Raw genomic sequence first — 21,241 nt, 5'->3', positions numbered from 1 at the left:
CCTACATATACTATTTAGTAACTAACAAGTGTGATGATCCTTGTGTATCTCTAATTATGCAATAGGGGACAAATTTGATCATTTACGAATATACTGTGGGCCATCATCCCATATTTTCTGTAGTGATAAAGTAGATCTACATGCCTATTGCATGATGGGAGGATGTGCAATACTTGTTTTTAGTCTCCAATGACGCTCATCTCAGAGATAGGACTTTTCTATGTTGGTGGTATGCAATCCAAAACCATTATGCGATCCGGCGTGGAACGCATGCTTCCGGGCACATCTGAGCTTTCTTCCGGCCTGTTGTTTTGTGCTGAATTGTGGGGAATACTTGAGAATTTATTTTTGTTCCATCTGTCTTTAGTTGATCCCACTGATGCATCAGATTAGTCCTCAGAGAATTATAATTAGAGGAACCCATGGACACATTAGGATTTGTGAAGCTGACCTCCGCTCTCCTCTATTTCCTTTGAATTTATTGTGTGACCTGTATTTCAGAACAGTAGCTCTTGGTTTGTTTCATTTCCATGTGTAAATTGAATTTGACTCGTAGTCTTTGATATTTCTTTCAAACTTAGTTTTTTTGATGTCTGAGATCCATCCTCCAGACTTTGTAAATTCTTCTGCATATTTTGTTTGAGTTTTGTATCCAAAAAGGCTTCTACACTGGGCGGAAAACTTTCACCGAGTTTGTTTTCAAGAAACAAATATCAAACTCAATGTGACTTGGTTATTCTTTATAAATTTATCTTTATTAAGTGTTGAAAAGGAAATACAAATACAAACACCGGGTACTAGTTGTGCAACAAGTAGTAGGTCAAATATGACCCCATAACCATAACAATAACCAGTATTTCCAAAACATTTGAAAATTAAATAAGTAAACACAATCCAAAGTAGAGTCGCTGGTAGAACATTAGTTCAATGTGTTTTAGGATATACCAGCGTGGTGACTCAGACTTAAACATTAAGTCATTACATATTCATGTTGATTAACAAATAAGGGTTATAAAAGAAAAAATGAGTAGTTAAAGCCCAAAACACAAATATACACAAAGACAAAGGGAAGTGGGGGAAGGGATGTATGGGTAAGAGGGTTAGGGTAACGTCAGAGAGGCTCCTGAAGTATAGACTTAACTTTCCCCTATGAGGGCCAGGTAATCAGAGGAAGATTTAAACTCCAGTAGAGCCATGTTTTATAAAATTTATCATGGGAGTTATTGATCGTGTAGGTGAGCTCCTCCATTAACCTAATCTCTTTTATTTTGGAGAACCATAGTGAGATTGTCGGGATAGTGTTACTTTTCCATAGTGAGGGAATACATGCTCTAGCAGACGTGATCAAGAGTCTCAGTATCGAGTTTTTATATGTTTTTAAAGGGGTGTTGCTGTGATGGAGAAGGACGAAAGCTGGGTCATGTCTTGCTCCATCCACCAACGTCACGTTACAACACAGACTGTCCAGGAGTTTGCGGAACCTCATCAGGAGAATTCCCAGGCGTTGTAGGGAGGTCATACAGGCACGTGGAGGCCGCACATAATACTGAGCCTCATTTTGACTTGTTTTAAGGACATTACATCAAAGTTGGATCAGCCTGTAGTGTGTTTTTCCACTTTTAATTTTGGGGGTGACTCCAAATCCAGGCCTCCATTGGCTAATAAATTTGATTTCCTTTGATAATTTTTGTGTGATTTTGTAGTCAGCACATTCAACTTTGTACAGAACAAAGTATTCATTGAGAATATTTCATTCATTCAGATCTAGGATGTGTTATTTGAGTGTTCCCTTTATTTTTTTGAGCAGTGCATTTAATAGAATGTATAGAGAGTAAACTACAATATGTGGGATGCACTTCAGAGTCGCTAAAAAAATGTATTAGAAGACATTTATCTAATGCAATCAATCCCACAACATTAAACGTCTTTGGTTTAAAGACGCTTCACCATGACATATGATTCAAGCCATGTTAGTTTCCTTGATACCATGGTGATCAAGGATACAAAGGGCCACCTAACAACTGATCTCTATTCCAAGCCCACCGATCGCAATGACCTATTACACTTTCCTAGCAATCATCCAAGGTCGATGAAGAAATCTATACCTACATTACGATTTCAGAGGGTCAAACGGATAGTGTCCAGTGAAACTATCCGCAATCAGAGGTTACAAGAAATGTCGACCAAATTCACTGAACGAGGCTATCCACCTAGCTTCTTGAATCCCCAGGCGTCGAATTCCAGAACTGATCTTCCAAACACTAAGGACAGAATTCCCTTCGTTCACACGTTCCACCCCTTCGCCTACATCTTAAATAAAACCATTAGGAAACACAGGAACATCTTACAAACTGGCTATCCCACGATCCCTGCGTTCCAACAACCCTTCCTACCGTGTTTTAAGAACCAATATTAGAGACTATGGTTTTTGCAGAATCCCAAAATGGGCACATTCCCATGTCTCCAATGTCGTCAATGCAACAATGTCCTCAGGGGTAGCATTGTTCATCACCCACAAACTGAAAAAATATACAACATCAAAGGGTACTTTACATGTGACAGTTCATATGTGGTATATCTTATTAAATGTCCATTCGGCCGAATCTGTGTGGGGGAGGCGGCACAGCCCATAAGGGATAGGATTTCAAAGCACAAGTCCACAATTCTGTGCAAAAACCTAATGTTACCCATTCCCCAACAGTTTATCATGGCAGGACATAGTATTTCTCAATTCAAATACCAGGTATTGGAACAAGTTTTGACACCACGTCGGGGGAGCGACAGAGTGAGCCTTCTCAAACGTAGAGAAGCCTATTGAATTCATGAATTACAGTCCTTAGAGCCGAAAGGCCTTAATAGGGACTATGACCTGCTGGCTTTTTATATAATTTTTTTTTATGTTTGGAGTTTGGTTCTCATTGAACAATTGGTATAGAGAAACTTGTCACCCAGGGATCTTATGTGACCCTATGTTGAAATGTATTTTACGTTTGGATATGTGGTCTTCAAATTGAATAGGTCAATAATATACATGTTTTGATCTCCATATCCTACTCATATATTGTCTCCTTTATTGCAGATTATTCCTCTCTGGCACACTCTTGTCCCCTCTCCTAGATCCTTGTCCACTCCAACAAAGGCTCTGGCTCATGCCCATTGGGTCTTATGCTCTATACTGGTGGAACGCACATTCTCTCTCCCTGGCACTCAAACTTCCGGCTCACTGGAACGCATTTACACCAGCCTGCAGAATGCACAGCTTCCTGGGAGCAGTGCGTCACTTCCGGTGACGTCACACATGCACTTCCGGAGTTCACACTACACAGCACTGCGGGATTGGCGGCGATTGGTCAGCCGATACCATCCTGCCCCTGACAACTCTCACAGCACCAGGAACTAGCGGTGGACACCGCGTTCCTCTAAGCCACTACGTGCAGTACCAACTTATAACCAGGAACTAGGGGTCACAGGTATGCTACGTCCAGCTCTATTTGGTCTATCTCTGCCTCCACAGTCCCTCTCAGCTGTTAACTCTGAGTCTGCCACTCTCTGCTCCTTTCTGCAGACCCAAGCAACCAGAGTCACCATATCTCCACACTTTTGAATTCCTACCTTTGAATACCATCCAGCAGTCTAGTAGGTGTCACCTCTCTTCAATTTGTATATATACTTGCTCTATACTATGATGTTGTATCCACATTAATGGGGTTTGACAAAATATTATACACTGTTTAAGAGGGGTTTGGGAGAAATTGTTAATATTTTCACAAAATTTCCCTGACAGTGAGTCTATGAGAAACGTATTCAGCTGCAGACTCCAAGGAAGAAACTGCTTGTTGTCTGTGTCCTAAAATATAACGGTTTTATTACTAGATATAAAGAAAAAAACGAAATACTGTAAAATAATAAATCTCCTTATATGTTTTCCCTCATTATCTCCAATAGATGTATTATGATGTGCCATCAACTTATCTTTTTCTCCTTCAGGTCTCTCTTCGGATCCTCTCAGTGACGATCTTCGATATAAGAAAATTTTTCTGATTTACCCATCAAAGGTGGCTATGGACAGAGACAAGATGGTGGAGAGGATATTACACCTCACCCTAGAGATCCTCTTCCGGGTTACTGGAGAGGTGAGAGATTCTAATGACGTCACATTGCATCATTCTTATCTATGGGAATAACAGATGGACAGAACTGAAGAGGTGAGGACTCTGGAAATGTCTAGAGGGAGATTTATGAATGTGTCTCTCCATAACCAGGATTACACAGTAGTGAAGAAAACCTCTAGTGAGCGCTGTCAGGCACCTGTGTCTGAGGGATGGGGAAGATCCCTGAGCCCAATCACAGAGCTTCCACCTCACCCCCTGATACATGAGGACATCAATGACCAGAATATCTTAGAACTCACCTACAAGATGATTGAGCTGCTGACTGGAGAGGTGACACTGCTGGGAATGCTGGGACATTTTACAGTAACGCTATGAAGGGATCGGGGGGATGACGGTATCATTGTATATGTCAGGTTCCTATAAGGTGTCAGGATGTCGCTGTCTATTTCTCCATGGAAGAGTGGGAGTATTTAGAAGGACACAAAGATCTGTACAAGGGCGTCATGATGGAGGTTCCCCAGCCCCTCACATCACCAGGTAATAGACAGGACTAAATACACATGGCCTATAATTATCTGTATGTAAAGAATAAATTCAGTCCCTGTATGTGTTTCCTCCAGATCTATCCAGTAAGAGGACAACACCAGAGAGATGTCTCCGTCCTCTTCTTCCACAGGACTGTAAACAAGAAGATCCCAATGTTCCTCAGGATCATCAGGTAGATGGAGAGAAGGTGTCATGAGATCTCCCCTATGATGTGTAGACGGCTGTGACGGTTTTGTATTCAGTCTTGTTTTATCCACCATTATTATGTTTTATATTTGTGTAATGAGAACGGTGGAGATGACAGGATTAGAGCTGATCATAGATGGGACTTCTCCATCTGTCTGTGACTTTTATAATATTTGTTTCAGGGTGAAGGTCTGACCCATATTAATACCACAGAGACATATGTGAGGGGTGATGAGCGGTGTAAAGAGGAGATTCCTACATATCACTACCCAGGTGAGTAGTGACCACTAAATGCAGAGAAGTCACAGATTCTTCTCAGTCACCGGCTGTGGCTGCTTTATCGGTGGTGTAGTCCGGCCGTATCACAATCTTGTGGTCACCATTTTGCCGCTAGACCACAACAATCTCCTCCGTCCGAAAATGTTCAGATTACTTTGGGAAATTGGGAAAGCCCTTTTCTATAACACTTACAACCTGGAGGATCCACCTACCCCCTGGGATTAGATGATGCTGACCGTTACCTGCCCAGGTCTGTAAACTACAAAGCTAAATGACAGCGTGCGTAGAATGTGCAGATGATCAGGCCCCATTTTTCAAATCTGACGTGTGTCACTTTATGTGGTGATAACTTTGAAATTTTTCACAAAGGATAATAAGAAACAAATGGACCTTACAAATTATTTTCCAACTTCTTTTGAATTTGACAATACCCTATATACGGTTGTACACTACTGCACATGGCAGGTTAAGAAGGGAAGGAGCGCCATTTAGCTATTAGGAATGCAGATTTTTCTGGAATAGTTTGCAGACACAATGTATTGGAGGCGCTGTTCATGGTCACCTGGAAGCTCAAAAGATGGCCACCACGAACAGGCTTGCCTTATCTACCCCGTTTACATATTTCACAAATTACTTTCCTCATCACCCTTTAACCTCTCTACATGGATCTGGACTTACACAAAGATCCCTAGACTTGGGCCACGGTGTTACCTGCTGTTCTGTGGAGTGAGATGGGAAGAAGAATAGTCAGGTAGCCAGGTCAGAACAGGAGAGCAGAGAAAATACAAAATCAGAAGACACAAGAGTAGTCAGTAAACGGGCCGAGGTCACAACAGAAAACAAATACACAAGCCGGGAGCTGAGCACAGAGGACTGAACCAGAGGAGAACAAGGCTGTACCTGGCTGCTTCCGGCAATATGCTTCCGGCTTTAGTAGGGTGTGGTGCTTTCCAGTTGGCTGAAGCAGGGAGCAGATTACTCCAGCTGGATAACACACACACCCATACTGCCAGACTGGATGGTACTACTGGTCCAAGCAACCCTAATCTTAGTGGCTGGACAGAACCTGCGCCGTCCAGAGCTTCTGGTTCGGACGTCTCCTCCATCACTAGCGCTGCCTGCAGGATGAATAAGGCGGCTCCTGGTGACAAAAGCAAACGTCACATAAGTCGAAGCACGAGGAGAAGTAGATGTCCCAGAGGAGATGGGACACACCTTTTGCAGAAGCCCTAATATGACAAAATGGCAGAAAACCAGAACAGTAGAAATCCCCATTTTGGAAATTATAACCCTCAGTGAATTAATCTATAGGAGTAGTGACTATTTTAACTCCACAGTCACTCTCCAGAAATTAGCACGCAGTGGATGTTGGAGAGTGAAAATTGCAAATATGCTATTTTATTACCCAACACATAGTGCCCAGATTGTGCTCCAGGAGACACACACCATAAATTAAGTGGGTTCTTCTCATTATAGTAATGCCAAATACATAGATGCTAAATGTGATTTAGGCACATAAACTACTGTAAGGCTCATAAGCGAGGGGGCGATCTGACTTTGGGAGAGCAGATATTGCTGGATTGGTTTATGGAAGCCATGTTGCTTTTCAAGAGCCTTTGAGCCACTAGTAATGTGGAAACCTCTGTTATTACATTGACAAATGATGGACCTGAGTGGGGACTTGTTTTTTGTGAGAGGAGTAGAAGTTTTTATTGGTATTATTTTCGGCTACATAACATTGTTTGGTGGCTTTTTATTCCATATTTGGAGGCAGAATGAAAAAACAGTTGAACACCACGCTCTACTGCTCCATCCTATGAGGTTTTCTATTAGACAGTCATTGTCCTGGTGAATAAGTGATTTTTTTTTTTATATATATAACTTGCCTTTTTTATGGACAGTTTAAGTAGAAATGTTCAAAAATATAAAATTCAAGGAATTTTTATTAAAAAATAATAATTGGTTTTCTTCTTGGCAGATGTCTGTACCAGGAGATCAGAGGGACAGCTGATATCTTCAATTTTCAAATCAGATTATTTTCAGATCCAACAGGATACAATTGAAATGAATGACATTTCTCCAGATTTACCATCATCCCTTCACAGCAAAGATCTGTCATCTGATCCTTTGAAACAGGTCCTGTCTTCTGATTCATTACTGACTACTAAGGAAAATCAAAGTCACAAAATAAGCATTAAAAAGCAAAATGCTTCTAATGCAAAGAAGCCATTTTCACGTTCAGAATATAGAAATAGTTTTCCTCCCAAAAAGTCTTTTCTTAAACCTCAAAAAATTCACACAGCAGAGAATAGATTTTCTTGTGCCAAGTGTGGGAAATGTTTTAATCAGAAATTAGATCTTGTTAGGCACCAGATAACTCACACAGGGGAAAAGCCATTTTCATGTTCAGAATGTGGGAAATGTTTTACAGAGAAATCAACTCTTATCACACATCAGAGAACTCACACAGGGGAGAAGCAATTTTCCTGTTCAGAATGTGGGAAATGTTTTAACCAGAAATCATATCTTAATATACATCAGAGAACTCACACAGGTGAGAAGCCTTTTCCATGTTCAGAATGTGGAAAATGTTTTAACCATAAATCTAGTTTTCTTAAGCACCAGAGAACCCACACAGAGGAGAAGCCATTTTCCTGTTCAGAATGTGGGAAATGTTTTACAGTGAAATCAACTCTTATCAACCATCAGAGAACTCACACAGGAGAAAAGCCATTTTCCTGTTCAGAATGTGGGAAATGTTTTACAGAGAAATCAAATCTTATCAGACATCATAGAACTCACACAGGGGAGAAGCCATTTTCATGTTCAGAATGTGGGAAATCTTTTGCAAAGAAATCAAATCTTATCAAACATCAGAGAACTCACACAGAGGAGAAGCCTTTTTCATGCTCAGATTGTGGAAAATGTTTTGGACACAAATCATATCTTTATAAACATCAGAGAACTCACACAGAGGAGAAGCCATTTTCCTGTTCAGAATGTGGGAAATGTTTTACAGTGAAATCAACTCTTATCAACCATCAGAGAACTCACACAGGAGAAAAGCCATTTTCCTGTCAAGAATGTGGGAAATGTTTTACAGAGAAATCAAATCTTATCAAACATCAGAGAACTCACACAGGGGAGAAGCCTTTTTCATGTCCAGAATGTGGGAAATGTTTTAACCAGAAATCGGATCTTGTTAAGCACCAGAGAACTCACACAGGGGAGAAGCCATTTTCATGTTCAGAATGTGGGAAATCTTTTGCAAAGAAATCAAATCTTATCAAACATCAGAGAACTCACACAGAGGAGAAGCCTTTTTCATGCTCAGATTGTGGAAAATGTTTTGGACACAAATCATATCTTTATAAACATCAGAGAACTCACACAGAGGAGAATCCATTTTCCTGTTCAGAATGTGGGAAATGTTTTACAGTGAAATCAACTCTTATCAACCATCAGAGAACTCACACAGGAGAAAAGCCATTTTCCTGTTCAGAATGTGGGAAATTGTTAAAGGACGAGGTTTCCCTCCAAAAATATCAGTAATTAATGGGGGAACTCTCCTACTCCTCTATTGAGGTCCGATATTAACTATTAACATCAAACTTGATTATTAATAATTAATATCCACTAATGTTATCTGTGCCTTATACTATATACCAACTGAGACAAAACCGTGTGCTAATAAAAGGTATTTATTACACAAAAGTCTACAGTTAATATACTACTATTTATCCCACTAACACAGTACACAATAATAATAACAATATACAATTCCCAATTACCTATTTTCCACCCATGTTTCCTAATCACTCGTGCAATATCAGCCCACCCAACTATACTAACTTTCCCTATATATATATACAGATACAAGGATAGGGTTAGTACAGGGTATGTAGGGCTAGCAAGTAAAGAGTTACAGGGGAAGAGAGATACTCAGCCATGTGTTATGTCCATCTCTAACAGTCCAAAGAGCAAAGAGGGCTAGCACATGAGTGCTCTGGGGTTTTAAGTCCTGCACCGGAAATGATGTATTATTCCCCGCCCACTGGCTAAGGTCTTTGTTCATGTCCAGCCATACTCGCAAAACCTGTTTTAGTACATGGCTGGACATTTTGTTGATCCTGACCCCAACAGCAGCAAGTAGACTGAAACACATAAGGAGATGGGGGCCAATATATATGTATACTTATCTGCAAGCATGGCTAGTATGTAGATACATATATACATGTACAACCTAGGACACTTCCCTTTACAATCCCCTTGTTGTCGAGAACACGACAATGAAATTTGAGGGAAGTGTTGTACTGGGATATATTTGCCTACTCCAGCCCCATTTGTAAGTTGTGACAGTTCAGGATGGAATGAAGTATAATACTGCACTTAGGTACCTAGACATCAGCCATTACGGCCATCAACTCTTCCCTGCCTTTCACCGTAATCCAACGCATCCCTCCACAGAATACACTCTGCTTCTTTCTTGGATCTTTAATCAAACTCTTTTTGTTGTTAAAGTCTTTTTGCTGTGGTCCTGTCGTTGCCAGTCTTCAGGTATCTGCCTACCCCAAAGTCGTCTTGCTGGTCAGACTCTGGAATGGCTTTACCCTCAGTGTATAGGTTGGCCCGAGTCACTATCCTGTGTACACCCCTCACCCTGCCAGTCTTTCTATTCCTCTCCCGCAGCTTGCTTCTGCAGGGTTATGAGTACTCCTGGCTGGCTCGCCATTGTTAAAAGACGAGGTTTCCCTCCAAAAATATCAGTAATTAATGGGGGAACTCTCCTACTCCTCTATTGAGGTCCGATATTAACTATTAACATCAAACTTGATTATTAATAATTAATATCCACTAACGTTATCTGTGCCTTATACTATATACCAACTGAGACAAAACCGTGTGCTAATAAAAGGTATTTATTACACAAAAGTCTACAGATAATATACTACTATTTATCCCACTAACACAGTACACAATAATAATAACAATATACAATTCCCAATTACCTATTTTCCACCCATGTTTCCTAATCACTCATGCAATATCAGCCCACCCAACTATACTAACTTTCCCTATATATATATATACAGATACAAGGATAGGGTTAGTACAGGGTATGTAGGGCTAGCAAGTAAAGAGTTACAGGGGAAGAGAGATACTCAGCCATGTGTTATGTCCATCTCTAACAGTCCAAAGAGAAAAGAGGGCTAGCACATGAGTGCTCTGGGGTTTTAAGTCCTGCACCGGAAATGATGTATTATTCCCCGCCCACTGGCTAAGGTCTTTGTTCATGTCCAGCCATACTCGCAAAACCTGTTTTAGTACATGGCTGGACATTTTGTTGATCCTGCCCCCAACAGCAGCAAGCAGGCTGAAACACATAAGGAGATGGGGGCCAATATATACATGTATACTTATCTGCAAGCATGGCTAGTATGTAGATACATATATACATGTACAACCTAGGACACTTCCCTTTACAGAAATGTTTTACAGAGAAATCAAATCTTATGAAACATCAGAGAACTCACACAGGGGAGAAGCCTTTTTCATGTCCAGAATGTGGGAAATGTTTTAACTAGAAATCGGATCTTGATAAGCACCAGAGAACTCACACAAGGGAGAAGCCTTTTTCATGTTCAAAATGTGGGAAATGTTTTAACCAGAAAGCGCATCTTGATAACCACCGGAGAACCCACACAGGGGAGAATGTCACAACTACACCCAATTACTCTCTGTAGAGATTGGAAAGGCCCTAGCTGCACAACTAAAAATGCCACCACACACCCAACTAACTAATAAGCCGTTGAGGAGTTTCTCATACCTCCTGAGGAACCAGAGGGGAGGCTGCAACACACTCTCAACAAGGGGAAAGGAAAGTATGAAGTAAAATACGAAAACTGAGTGAGAAACAAAAACACATTCATATAGGGCAAAGAAGGCAAGCTAAGGAGAACCACAAATAAAAGGAACAAGTATAATCTCCTAGAAACCTATCATTGTTAGAATGAAAAGGTACTGGGAGGGAAAGCAAACTGACCGGGAGGATAGTTTCACCTTTGAGGTGAAACTTATAAAATTTATCCTCACCAACTGTATATGTAAAACCTGTCCGTTTATAATGACCATGGATAAGATAAAGATTCCCAACTCACATCAGGACCACAAGACCCCAGGTACTTTCAGCTGCATCACAATGAACTTAATTATATGTAACAAATGTCCAACTGGGGGTCTGTATGTAGGGGAGACAAGGCAAAAACTTAGAACAAGGATGAATTTTCATCGCCACACAATAAAAGAAAAAAAGAATAGCTCTACTTGTGGCCAAACATTTTTACGGCCACAACTGCTTCTCCCTCTCCCATACTGATAGTTCTGCTTCACGTCACTTGTCTTATCTATTGCATTATTCCTGTGCCCCTTGAAAAAGGTTTTCCTACCGAAACGTACGTCGGGGTGACGGTAGCAGAGCCTGTCTGGTGGCCTTACCCAGGTACACAGCTATTTCAGCTTATTTATGACCAATTGTTTATATTATTTCTATCTGTATAAGGGTTTTAACCCTTTTGTTTCTGGGTAGTTGGATTGTGATGGGATATTATTGTTTTGGGGGTACAATTTGGAAAAGGTATTCTTTATGGGTGGTATATATTTATTAATACATGTGACCCTGTTGCTGTCCCCCTTATATTTCCACTTGCTATATAGGCTGACCTTTCGGGCGCTGTGTCACAGTTTTTAACATTGTTTTATTCATGTTGATCCAGCACTCTGTGTCCACTCTGTCGTCCGCAATTATTTTTGTAATTTGTGTTTACTACATGTGTTAATAAAGGAGTTTTCTTACTTCTTTACTATTTTGAACTTGTGTGGCCATCTTTTTGTTTCTCTGCTTCACAGAGGAACACCCCCCCCCTTCCCTTTACTGTGCCCTGTTGTGTATTAATATGTGACTCTTCAGATTTTGTGTTATACTATGTCTGATGAAGAGACCTGAGTAGTCTCGAAAGCTTACTGACTAATGGCTAACTGAAAAGATGGTATCAACCACTGAGGACTTTTAGATTTTTATATTTTTCTCCAAACAGCAATTTTAAGATTTCTCCACAGGTGTTCAATGGGATTTACATCCAGATTCATTGCTGGTCAGAACTGTCCAGCACTTTGTTTCCATCCATTTTCTAGGTGCTTCTTTAAATATGTTTGGGGTCATTGTCATGCTGGAAGACCCATGACCTAGCAAGCAAACCCAACTTTCTGACACTAGGCACTACATTGTGCCCCAAAATCCTTTGCTAATCTTCAGATTTCATGATGCCTTGCACACAGTCAAGGTACCTGACCAGAGGCAGCAAAACAACCCCAAAACATCTTTGAAGCTCCACCATATTTGACTGTATGTGTTGTAAATTTATTGATTATGTTGCGCACCTTGGACAGAGGAACATGAGGATCTCTAAAGATGGACTTATAACCTTGAAATTATTGATATTTTTCAACAATTTTGGTTCTCAAGTCCTCAAACAGTTCTCCTTTTTCTGTTTTCTCCATGCTTAGTGTGCCACACATATGCACACAATGAAAAGATTGAATCAACTTCTCCCTTTTTTATCTGGTTTTAGTTGTCATTTTCATATTGCCCACATCTGTTATTTGCGACAATTGCGTTTGAACAAGCTTCACATGCTTGAAACAAAGTTGTTTAGCCACAATTTTGGCAAGGTGTCAACAATTTTGTCCGACCTATGTTATGTGGTTATGTGTGAAATTTTGTTCAAGTTTCCTTTTTTCTGTGTTTTCTTGTGTTGTTCCAATACATCCAAAGGAAATAAACGTCTATAACAAAACATGTAATTGCAATAATTTTCTGGGAGAATTACTTCATTTTCTGGAACAATTTCAAGGAAGCCAACACTTTTGACCATGACTTGTTTTTGTTGCCTTTTTAATTTGTTGCAGCATATCATCCTCTACGTGTTCAGCTATATTAGGAGGCTTGTAGCAAAGTCCAATTAGCAGCTTTCCATTATTGCCATTTCCATGTACATTTACCCATACTGATTTTACATCAGGGATGTAAAGCTCAAAACATGCAGAGGGCCAAAATGAAAAAGTGGGACAAAGTCGTGGACCAACCAGTATATAGTATAATGGGCCCAACATAATCCTCCATATAGAATAATGGGCCCCACATAGTCCTCCATACAGTATGATTGGCCCCACATAACTTTCCATCCAGTATAATGGGCCCCACAAAGTCTTCCATGCAGAATAATGGCCCCACATAGATGTGGTGGTTCTGGTGTCGTGGGTCAAATATAATCACCAAAAGTTGGCCATGTGTGCAGTACATTGTCGAAGCTGCCCCCCATGTCGTCATTGAGCTTGAGGTCTTAAATTGGTTTTAACTAAAATACCCACCCCTCTACCTATTTTTCTTTCCTATCCGTTTGAATGTAGTGTAACCCTCTGTTTGACACCCAGTCATGGCTTTCATCCAACCAGGTTTCTGTAATGCCCACCACATCGTAATCTGAGGCTGACCTAAGAGTCTCTGATTCATTCATTTTGTTTTCAAGACTTCTTGCATTTGCCTGCAGACATTTAATACTATTAGCACATTTATTACGGCTACTCGCCTCCTTACTTTCCTTGAATATCTCACTCTCTCTGCCTACTCTACCCCCTTATTTGCACAGCTACCCTCCCTCCCCCCATATCCTAGTTTGAAAGCTCCTCCATCTATCTGACCATTTTCCCCCCAGCACATCTGCATTCTCCTCTTGAGGTGCAGCCTGTCCCTATCGTAAAGATAGTAGCCAACAGAGAAGTCAGCCCAGTTCTCCATGAACCAAAACCCTGACAATTATCTCCTTAAGTTCCCGCTGACTTTCTAGTGACGTAGTGGAATCAGCAGTATATCTGAAAACACCACCTGTACTTCAGCTTCTCTCCTAATTCCCTGTAATCATTTTTAAAGACCTTTCACCTCTCTCTAACTTTGTCATTGGTACCAACGTGTACCATGACTGCTGGGTTTTCCCCAGCCCCACCCAATAATCTGTCTATCTGATCGCCTGAAGAGCCCCCTGTTAGGGGCACAAAAAATGTGTGTGTTCTCGTCTTAGTTGTCTGCCGCCAAATTGTATATAGGATCTATACGGTCGGAGAAATCACAAATGAACACTGAGTAGTGTCTCAAATAGGCTTTTTATAGGAAAAATCAGGGACCTTTCCACACATTACCTCATTGCCTTATCTCATAATTTTGGCTGACATCTGTCGCTAATGGGTCATTATTTTAATATGTAAACATAATATGTAAATTAAGTCAAGCTGACTCTCAATTAAATCAATTAAGTCCGTCTTGCACATAAGGTTCAAAGGTCAATCAGAATAGTCACTTATCTTTTATTATTCTGTAATTTCCCTAAAAGTAATAAAGATCATTAGAAAGCTGTTATTATCAGATTAATATGTTAGTCGCTAATCATTAGGAATTTTCCATAATTCCATGTTCCACGTACTATGTGGATCTTTGATCAATATGAGGTTGTTGGTACAATGTGGTTCGGGCAGGAGGAGGGAATTTTGTATTATCTACAATTCTTAATACATACTATTTTCATATAACTTCCATAATCATACATATATTTATCCATAACACCCCAAATTAACTTAGGAATTATCTTAAGAACCATAATCTTTCCACTTGACGAGATAATGCAGACCTGACCCACCTGGAATCAAGAATTCGCCTTACTTCATACTCCCAATACCCTTCCAAACCCACCTCAATTATGTCTTGAGGTCCCCTCAATTTTTTTTTAAAAGAGAAGAATGGAAAGAATTATTGATTTCCAGGCAATAAGAAGTTGCAACTTAACTTACAGGATTTAAAATTTTAATAATTTTATAAGGACCTACAAAAGGTTGTCCACTACTATTAACAATGACTCTATGGCTTTAAACTGTGCCAACAAGTCTTTTTGTAAATACCTTGCTTGTTCTTTATTGCCTGTGAGCGGCGCTATTGCTGGCCGCTCACCAGGCATCACGTGACCCCGGCTGCTGCCGGCTCCGACATTCGCTGATGTCACATCAACTTCCGGCTGCAGTCGGACGTGAGCAAGTTACGCCCTCCCCATTGATTGATGGGCCGTGGTCGGGGTTTCACCGCACATCACAGCCCAGCATCCACCGCGTGCTTTCCTTCTCTGCTTTAGTTGGGAAAGAGCAATAAAAAATTGAATTGCACTCGGACCAATGTTAGTGAATGAATGACATCTCATCTGCGATTTGTTTTTTCTCAGCTGAAATCGGGCTGAGAAAAATTTCACAGCATGCTGCGATTTGCCACGTATCTCGGACGAGAAAAAATCGCACAGCGCTCAGACCATGCGAGTGCCCTCCGATTTTCACTCACCCGTCTCTTTAAAAGCCGCCAATTCATCAGCCGCATACAGTTACAATACATCGGTACCTGACAATTTAGAACAGAAAGAATAGCTATACACATAGAATAGATAGAAAGGTGTCAGTCATGTATATAATTAGTACAATGACAGTGCTGGTTACTGTACTTGTCATTTATTGTTAAATTAAAGGATTTATTTAAAAAAAAATTGGTGTGTCGTCCCCCGTAATTTTATAGTCTAACAGAGGTTAAGCAGACGGCTGGGGCAGATTTTTGAAGCCTGGGAAGGGGGTAATGCCCACGGAGCTTCCCAGGCTACTAATATCAGCCCCCCAGCTGAATACTTAGCCTTTACTAGCTATTAAAATGGTGGATCCCCAAAAAATGATTTGGGGTCCCCCTATTTAACAGCTAGCAAAGGCTAGGCAGACTGTTGGGGACTGATATTTCTAGCCTTGGAGGGGGCCAATATTCATGGCCCCTTCCTAGGCTATTAACAGCAGCCCTCAGCCGCTGCAGAAGTGGCACTTAGCCTCCGCTCTGCCCACTGCTCTGTAGCGGTGGCAGTGGGGTAATAGGGCTGGGGTTGATGTCAGCTTATAATGCCAGCTGACATCAAGCCCAGGTTAGTAATGGAGAGGCGTCTATAAGATGCCCCCATTACTAACACCATGGTGAAAGTGATATGTGAAATAACTACAACACCATGCATAAAATATTTTATTTGGAATAAACACAGAGACCTTCTATTGTTCTAAATGAAACCCTACTTACCATAATGGCCATTCCAGATGAAGCCAATGTCCCCTGCAATGAAAGTTAACTAATAAAGCAACCTCATCCTTACCTAACTAGAAACACTAGCGATCTTAGGCCACCGTCCCACTATCAGTATTTGGTCAGTATTCGGTCAGTATTTTTTCTCAGGAGTGGGAGCCAAAACCAGGTGAGGAACAATCAGAGAAAAGGTATAATGGAAACAAGTCACCAATTCCTGCATTTATCCCCCATTCCTGATAAAAAATACTGACCGAATACGGATAGTGGGGCCGGGGCGTTAGAATAAAAAACTGCATTGTATTGACATCAGGGGTATAGATTTGAGTAACTAACTCAAAACCAACGAGGAATAAAGTGCAGATTTTTGGGGGCACATGATACAATATATACAGTTGAAACCAGAAGTTTACATACACTATATAAAAAGACACATCTGCATGTTTTTCTCAATATCTGACATGAAATCAGAATAAATCTTTCCCGCTTTAGGTCATTTAGAATTACCATCATTTTTTATATTTGCCAAATGCCAGAATAATGAGAGAGAGAGAATGTTTTAAGGCATTTTTATTATTTACTGCAAAGTCAAAAATTTCCATACATTTCATTAGTATTTGGTACCATAGACCTTAAACTGAATGACTTGGGTCAAACGTTTGGGGTATCCTTCCACAAGCTTCTCACAATAGTTGGTTGGAATTTGGGCCCATTCCTGCTGACAAAACTGATGTAACTGATCCAGGTTTGTAGGTCGCCTTGCTCGCACCTGCCTTTTCAGCATTGCCCATAAAATTTCAATAGGATTGAGATCAGGGCTTTGTGATGGCCACTCCAAAACATTGACTTGTTATCCTTAAGCCACTTTGTTACCATTTTGGCAGTATGCTTCGGGTCATTGTCCTTTTGGAAGACCCATTTCCACCCAAACTTTAACTTCTTGGCTGATGTCTTGAGATGTTGCTTCAGTATTGCCACATAATCTTGTTTGCTAATGAAGCCATCTATTTTGTGAAGTGCACCAGTCCCTCCTGCAGCAAAACAACCCCACAACATGATGCTGCCCCCCCTATGTTTCACAGTTGGGATGGTGTTCTTAGTAGTGTTGAGCGAGTATGTTCTATTAACCCTTTTGCTGAATATGCTCGAGCCAAGCTCCGAGTATTTATAGCTGCTCGGTGATATGGTTGAATCGCTCCCGTGTGCATGATTTGCAACTGTTTAATAGTTTTATTACATATGAGGAATGACTATTTCTTACACATTCCTCACATGTAATAAAACTGTCAAACAGTTGCAAATCATGCACACGGGAGCGATTCAACCATATCACCGAGCAGCTATAAATACTCGGAGCTGGGCCCGAGCATACTCGGACAGAACATACTCGCTCAACACTAGTTCTTAGGCTTCCAAGCTTCTCCCTTTTTCCTCCCAACGTAACAATAGTCATTATGCCCAAAAAGTTTAATTTTAGTTTCATCAGACCACAGAACGTCTCCAGAAATTAAGGTCTGTGTTCCTGTGTGCATTTGCAAACATTAAACTGACTTTTTAATGTTTCTTTTGGAGTAATGGCTTCTTCCTGGCAGAGTGGCCTTTCAGCCCATGTTGATATAGTACTCGTTTCACTGTGATAATTGACACAATCTTACCAGCTTCTGCCATCCTTTTCACAAGGTCTTTTGCTTTTGTTCTTGGGTTGCATTGCACATGTCGAACCAAAGCACGTTCATCGCTGGGAAACAGAACCCATCTCCTTCCTGAGTGGTATGATGGCTGGACATTCCCATCTTGTTTGTACTTGCGTATAATTATTTGTACAGATGAACGAAGCACCTTCAGATATCTTGAAATTGTACCCAAGGATGAGCCAGACTTGTGAAAGTCCACAATTCTCTTTCTGATATCTTGGCTGATTTCTTTAGACTTTCCCATGATGCTGCACAAAGACGCAGTGTGTTTCAGGTGTGCATTAAAATACATCCACAGGTGTGTCTCAGAAGCTTCCAAACACATGACATCATCATATAGGCAGTCCAGAATTGTTTAAAGGCATAGTAATCTTAGTGTATGTAAACTTTTGACTTTGCAGTAAGTAATAAAAATGCCTTAAAACATTCTCTCTCATTATTCTGGCATTTGGCAAATATTAAAAATTATGGTAATTATGGTAATCCTAATTGACCTAAAACGGGAAAGGTTTATTCTGATTTCATGTCAGATATTGAGAAAAATATCATATGTCTTTTTATATAATGTATGTAAACTTCTGGTTTCAACTGTAAATACACCGACTCTGCTAAAGGACAATATGTCCCAGCAGTCCCAAAAAACGTCCACCAATGAGGACACAGCAAACATGGCCAGCAATATAACTCAAGTACCACAACGTCACCATAAGTAAGAAATGATTATATCTGCCTAAAAAGCAAACTATATGGGCGGCCTGGATGAACGGATCTGCCGGCACCATACTGGAACAACTGGTCCCAGGAGTCCCAGCTGACGAACCATTGCTACCAATGCAGCAGACATGGCAGGTGAGTGGAATGAATGGAAAGAATTGTAAAACAACAAAAGCCAACGATCCAATGGACCGGCCGTCTACACTACTGCGATAGATACAGATGGAAATATATACAATTGGAAAGAACAGATAGAAATATATAAAGCTTTCATAAAGGAGTTTTATCGTCTGTTACTAAACGCATTGCCAGATAATTATTAGGAGAAAATACAAGTGTGAATGGTGAATCAGATAGTGATTCACAGGAAGCAGATGCATCAATTACAAAAGAAAACTGAACGTGTGCACAGGGTGCGACTGGGAGATACATATAGTGAATCACAAATGATCATTAAACATTATGTAAATTGTATGTCCACATTCCTGAATAAGGAAACACATTGTTTTGATGTAAAATTGAAGTTAAACCTGCATCGCCAAGCCGAAAAACAATGAAATATTAGTAGATGAAAAACATAATTTTTGAAGTTCACGCCATGGTGGTACTTTGTGTTTAGAGTCAGGATCCAATAGGCTTCCCTCAGGGCCGGCTGCTTTTGCCAGCTGTCACCACGGGCCACAAGATCAACCTTTTCGAGTCCGAAAAATGATTAACATGAAGTATCCTGTTTATATATTATGGTAACATGTTTGGCCGCACCAGAATACCCTGCGTTGTTGTTGATGATATTGTTGATGTGTTCGGCGATTCTCTTCTTCAGTTTACGTGTGGTATAGCCAATATACTGAAGCTGACGGCTACTGCAGAATATACCGTATACCACGTGACTAGTCTCACAATTTATGTCTCCTCGCAAGATTTTGACCTTTTTCAAACAATAAGAGATGTAAATCGCTTTACACGGTTATTAACAGTTACAAAACATTTCTTCAATGAGTCTGAAGAGTCTTCCACTCCTAATAACATGACGGCAGAGATTATGGAGCATAATGATGCTACACTTAGTCGTTGAACAGACTGTCTTACTAACTTTGTCTTCGTTACAGGATCCAGATTTTTCTTTGAATAAACCACAAGATCGAGGAATTAACATCATCCCATCTAACCCTGCATACTATCCTCTGCAATCCAGGGTTCTATCTTTAGTTTTATTTCAAATGCTAGTTGAAAACAACCTTAAAAAAATTACATGGTGGTATCTGTAATATGAAGTATAATAGTAATTTTGATATGCTCCAGCGGTTAGAGAACTTCAACAAAATGTTAGTATAACCATCCAGCAATCAGACAAAGGTGGATATGTTGTGGTATTGGACACTGAATTGTATTGTAACATGGCTCTTTCCATCCTCAGTGACACAAACACCTACACCACCTTAAGATGTGATCCTACTAATGCATTTAAATCTGAGTTACCAGAATGTCTGTGTCAAGGATTCCACACGATCCCGTTTACTCATAGAGACCACCCACTGTGATCTCTGGAGTGAACAGTTCTCTGCAGCCCCCTATTGTCTGGACAATTGCACGATTGGCCGACAATCAATATAGGCTGCTGCAGGCTGTTCTCACTACGTAGGTATTGGCAAGCTAGCAGTGAGCGTACGGCATACACACCACCTTCCAACACATGGAATATATGTATGCACCCTTGTACGATCGCTGTCGCTTCACAATAACCCAAGAAAGATTATTCTTTACCACCACCAATCTGTTTTTCCGGACGATTGGACGCCTTATAGGTAGCGTGTAGCTTCAGAGGAGGAACGAGTACAGAGCAAAAGAAACAGAACTATTAAATGTTATATTTAAAGAAGTTGTCCACTACCCGCACCCGGCACCCTTGCCAATCGACTGTGGTGACGGCGGCTGTCAGTGCTTGCCTGTGGTGCTTGGCCGTCCATCTGTAGTGGCCGCCGCAGGGTACTGCACATCCACCTCCCATTGAATTGAATAGGAGGCGGATGTACAGTAACAAGCGCCAGCCACTACAGCTTGAAGGCCAAGCACCGCAGGTAAGCACTTCCTGCCCCTGGCACCGATCACAGCTGATTGGCGGGGGTGCCGGGTGCGGGACCCCTGCTGATCATACATTGATGCCCTATTCTAAGGATAGAGCTTCAATGTGAAAGTAGTGGACAACCCCTTTAAACCAAAGGGAGGCAATGTTTATGAAAAAAATCTACAAAATATTTTACAAAGGGGGACAATACCATACAGCATATACAGTTACACAAAATAAAAGGGATTAATAGAAGAACTTATTATACCAATCACAGAGACGATTCAGTTTAGCTGAAGGAGAGCACTTTGATTGATTTGGCCATTTCAGTGAACGTGATCCCTGCTTACATGAAAGTATGTATCTCCCAGCATGAGCATAGATCAATAATCAGCTTGATCTTTTATGCCGAAGTAGGCCCTGCCCACACACTCCCTGTGATGAC

General features: G+C 40.7%; 1 protein-coding gene across 1 annotated transcript; it reads left to right on the top strand.

Annotated features, from left to right (window-relative positions):
• The first annotated feature begins 2,483 nt into the window (after positions 1–2,483).
• Positions 2,484–19,806, top strand: LOC141197698 (uncharacterized). The gene is made up of 7 exons (XM_073662786.1): positions 2,484–2,544; positions 3,988–4,055; positions 4,263–4,442; positions 4,526–4,649; positions 4,733–4,830; positions 5,027–5,117; positions 19,652–19,806. Exons 1-7 carry the CDS (start codon positions 2,484–2,486, stop codon positions 19,804–19,806), a joined length of 777 nt encoding a protein of 258 aa, XP_073518887.1.
• Positions 19,807–21,241: the final 1,435 nt, after the last annotated feature.

This window comes from Phyllobates terribilis, unplaced genomic scaffold, assembly GCF_046119375.1.
Source record: "Phyllobates terribilis strain yellow unplaced genomic scaffold, ASM4611937v1 Scaffold_86__1_contigs__length_6382490, whole genome shotgun sequence".
NCBI lineage: Eukaryota > Metazoa > Chordata > Amphibia > Anura > Dendrobatidae > Phyllobates > Phyllobates terribilis.
Note: the sequence above shows the minus strand (reverse complement) of the source record. Positions and strands in the feature narration are given on the sequence as shown.

What these genes read in the sequence shown, in the direction of transcription:
- LOC141197698 (XM_073662786.1), top strand. Translation starts at nt 2,484, where the DNA reads ATGTCCTCAGGGGTAGCATTGTTCATCACCCACAAACTGAAAAAATAT. An exon ending in AAAATATACAACATCAAAGG is followed by an intron (nt 2,545 to 3,987) that starts GTACTTTACATG and finishes TTTCTCCTTCAG; the next exon opens with GTCTCTCTTCGGATCCTCTC. An exon ending in ATGTTCCTCAGGATCATCAG is followed by an intron (nt 4,831 to 5,026) that starts GTAGATGGAGAG and finishes TATTTGTTTCAG; the next exon opens with GGTGAAGGTCTGACCCATAT.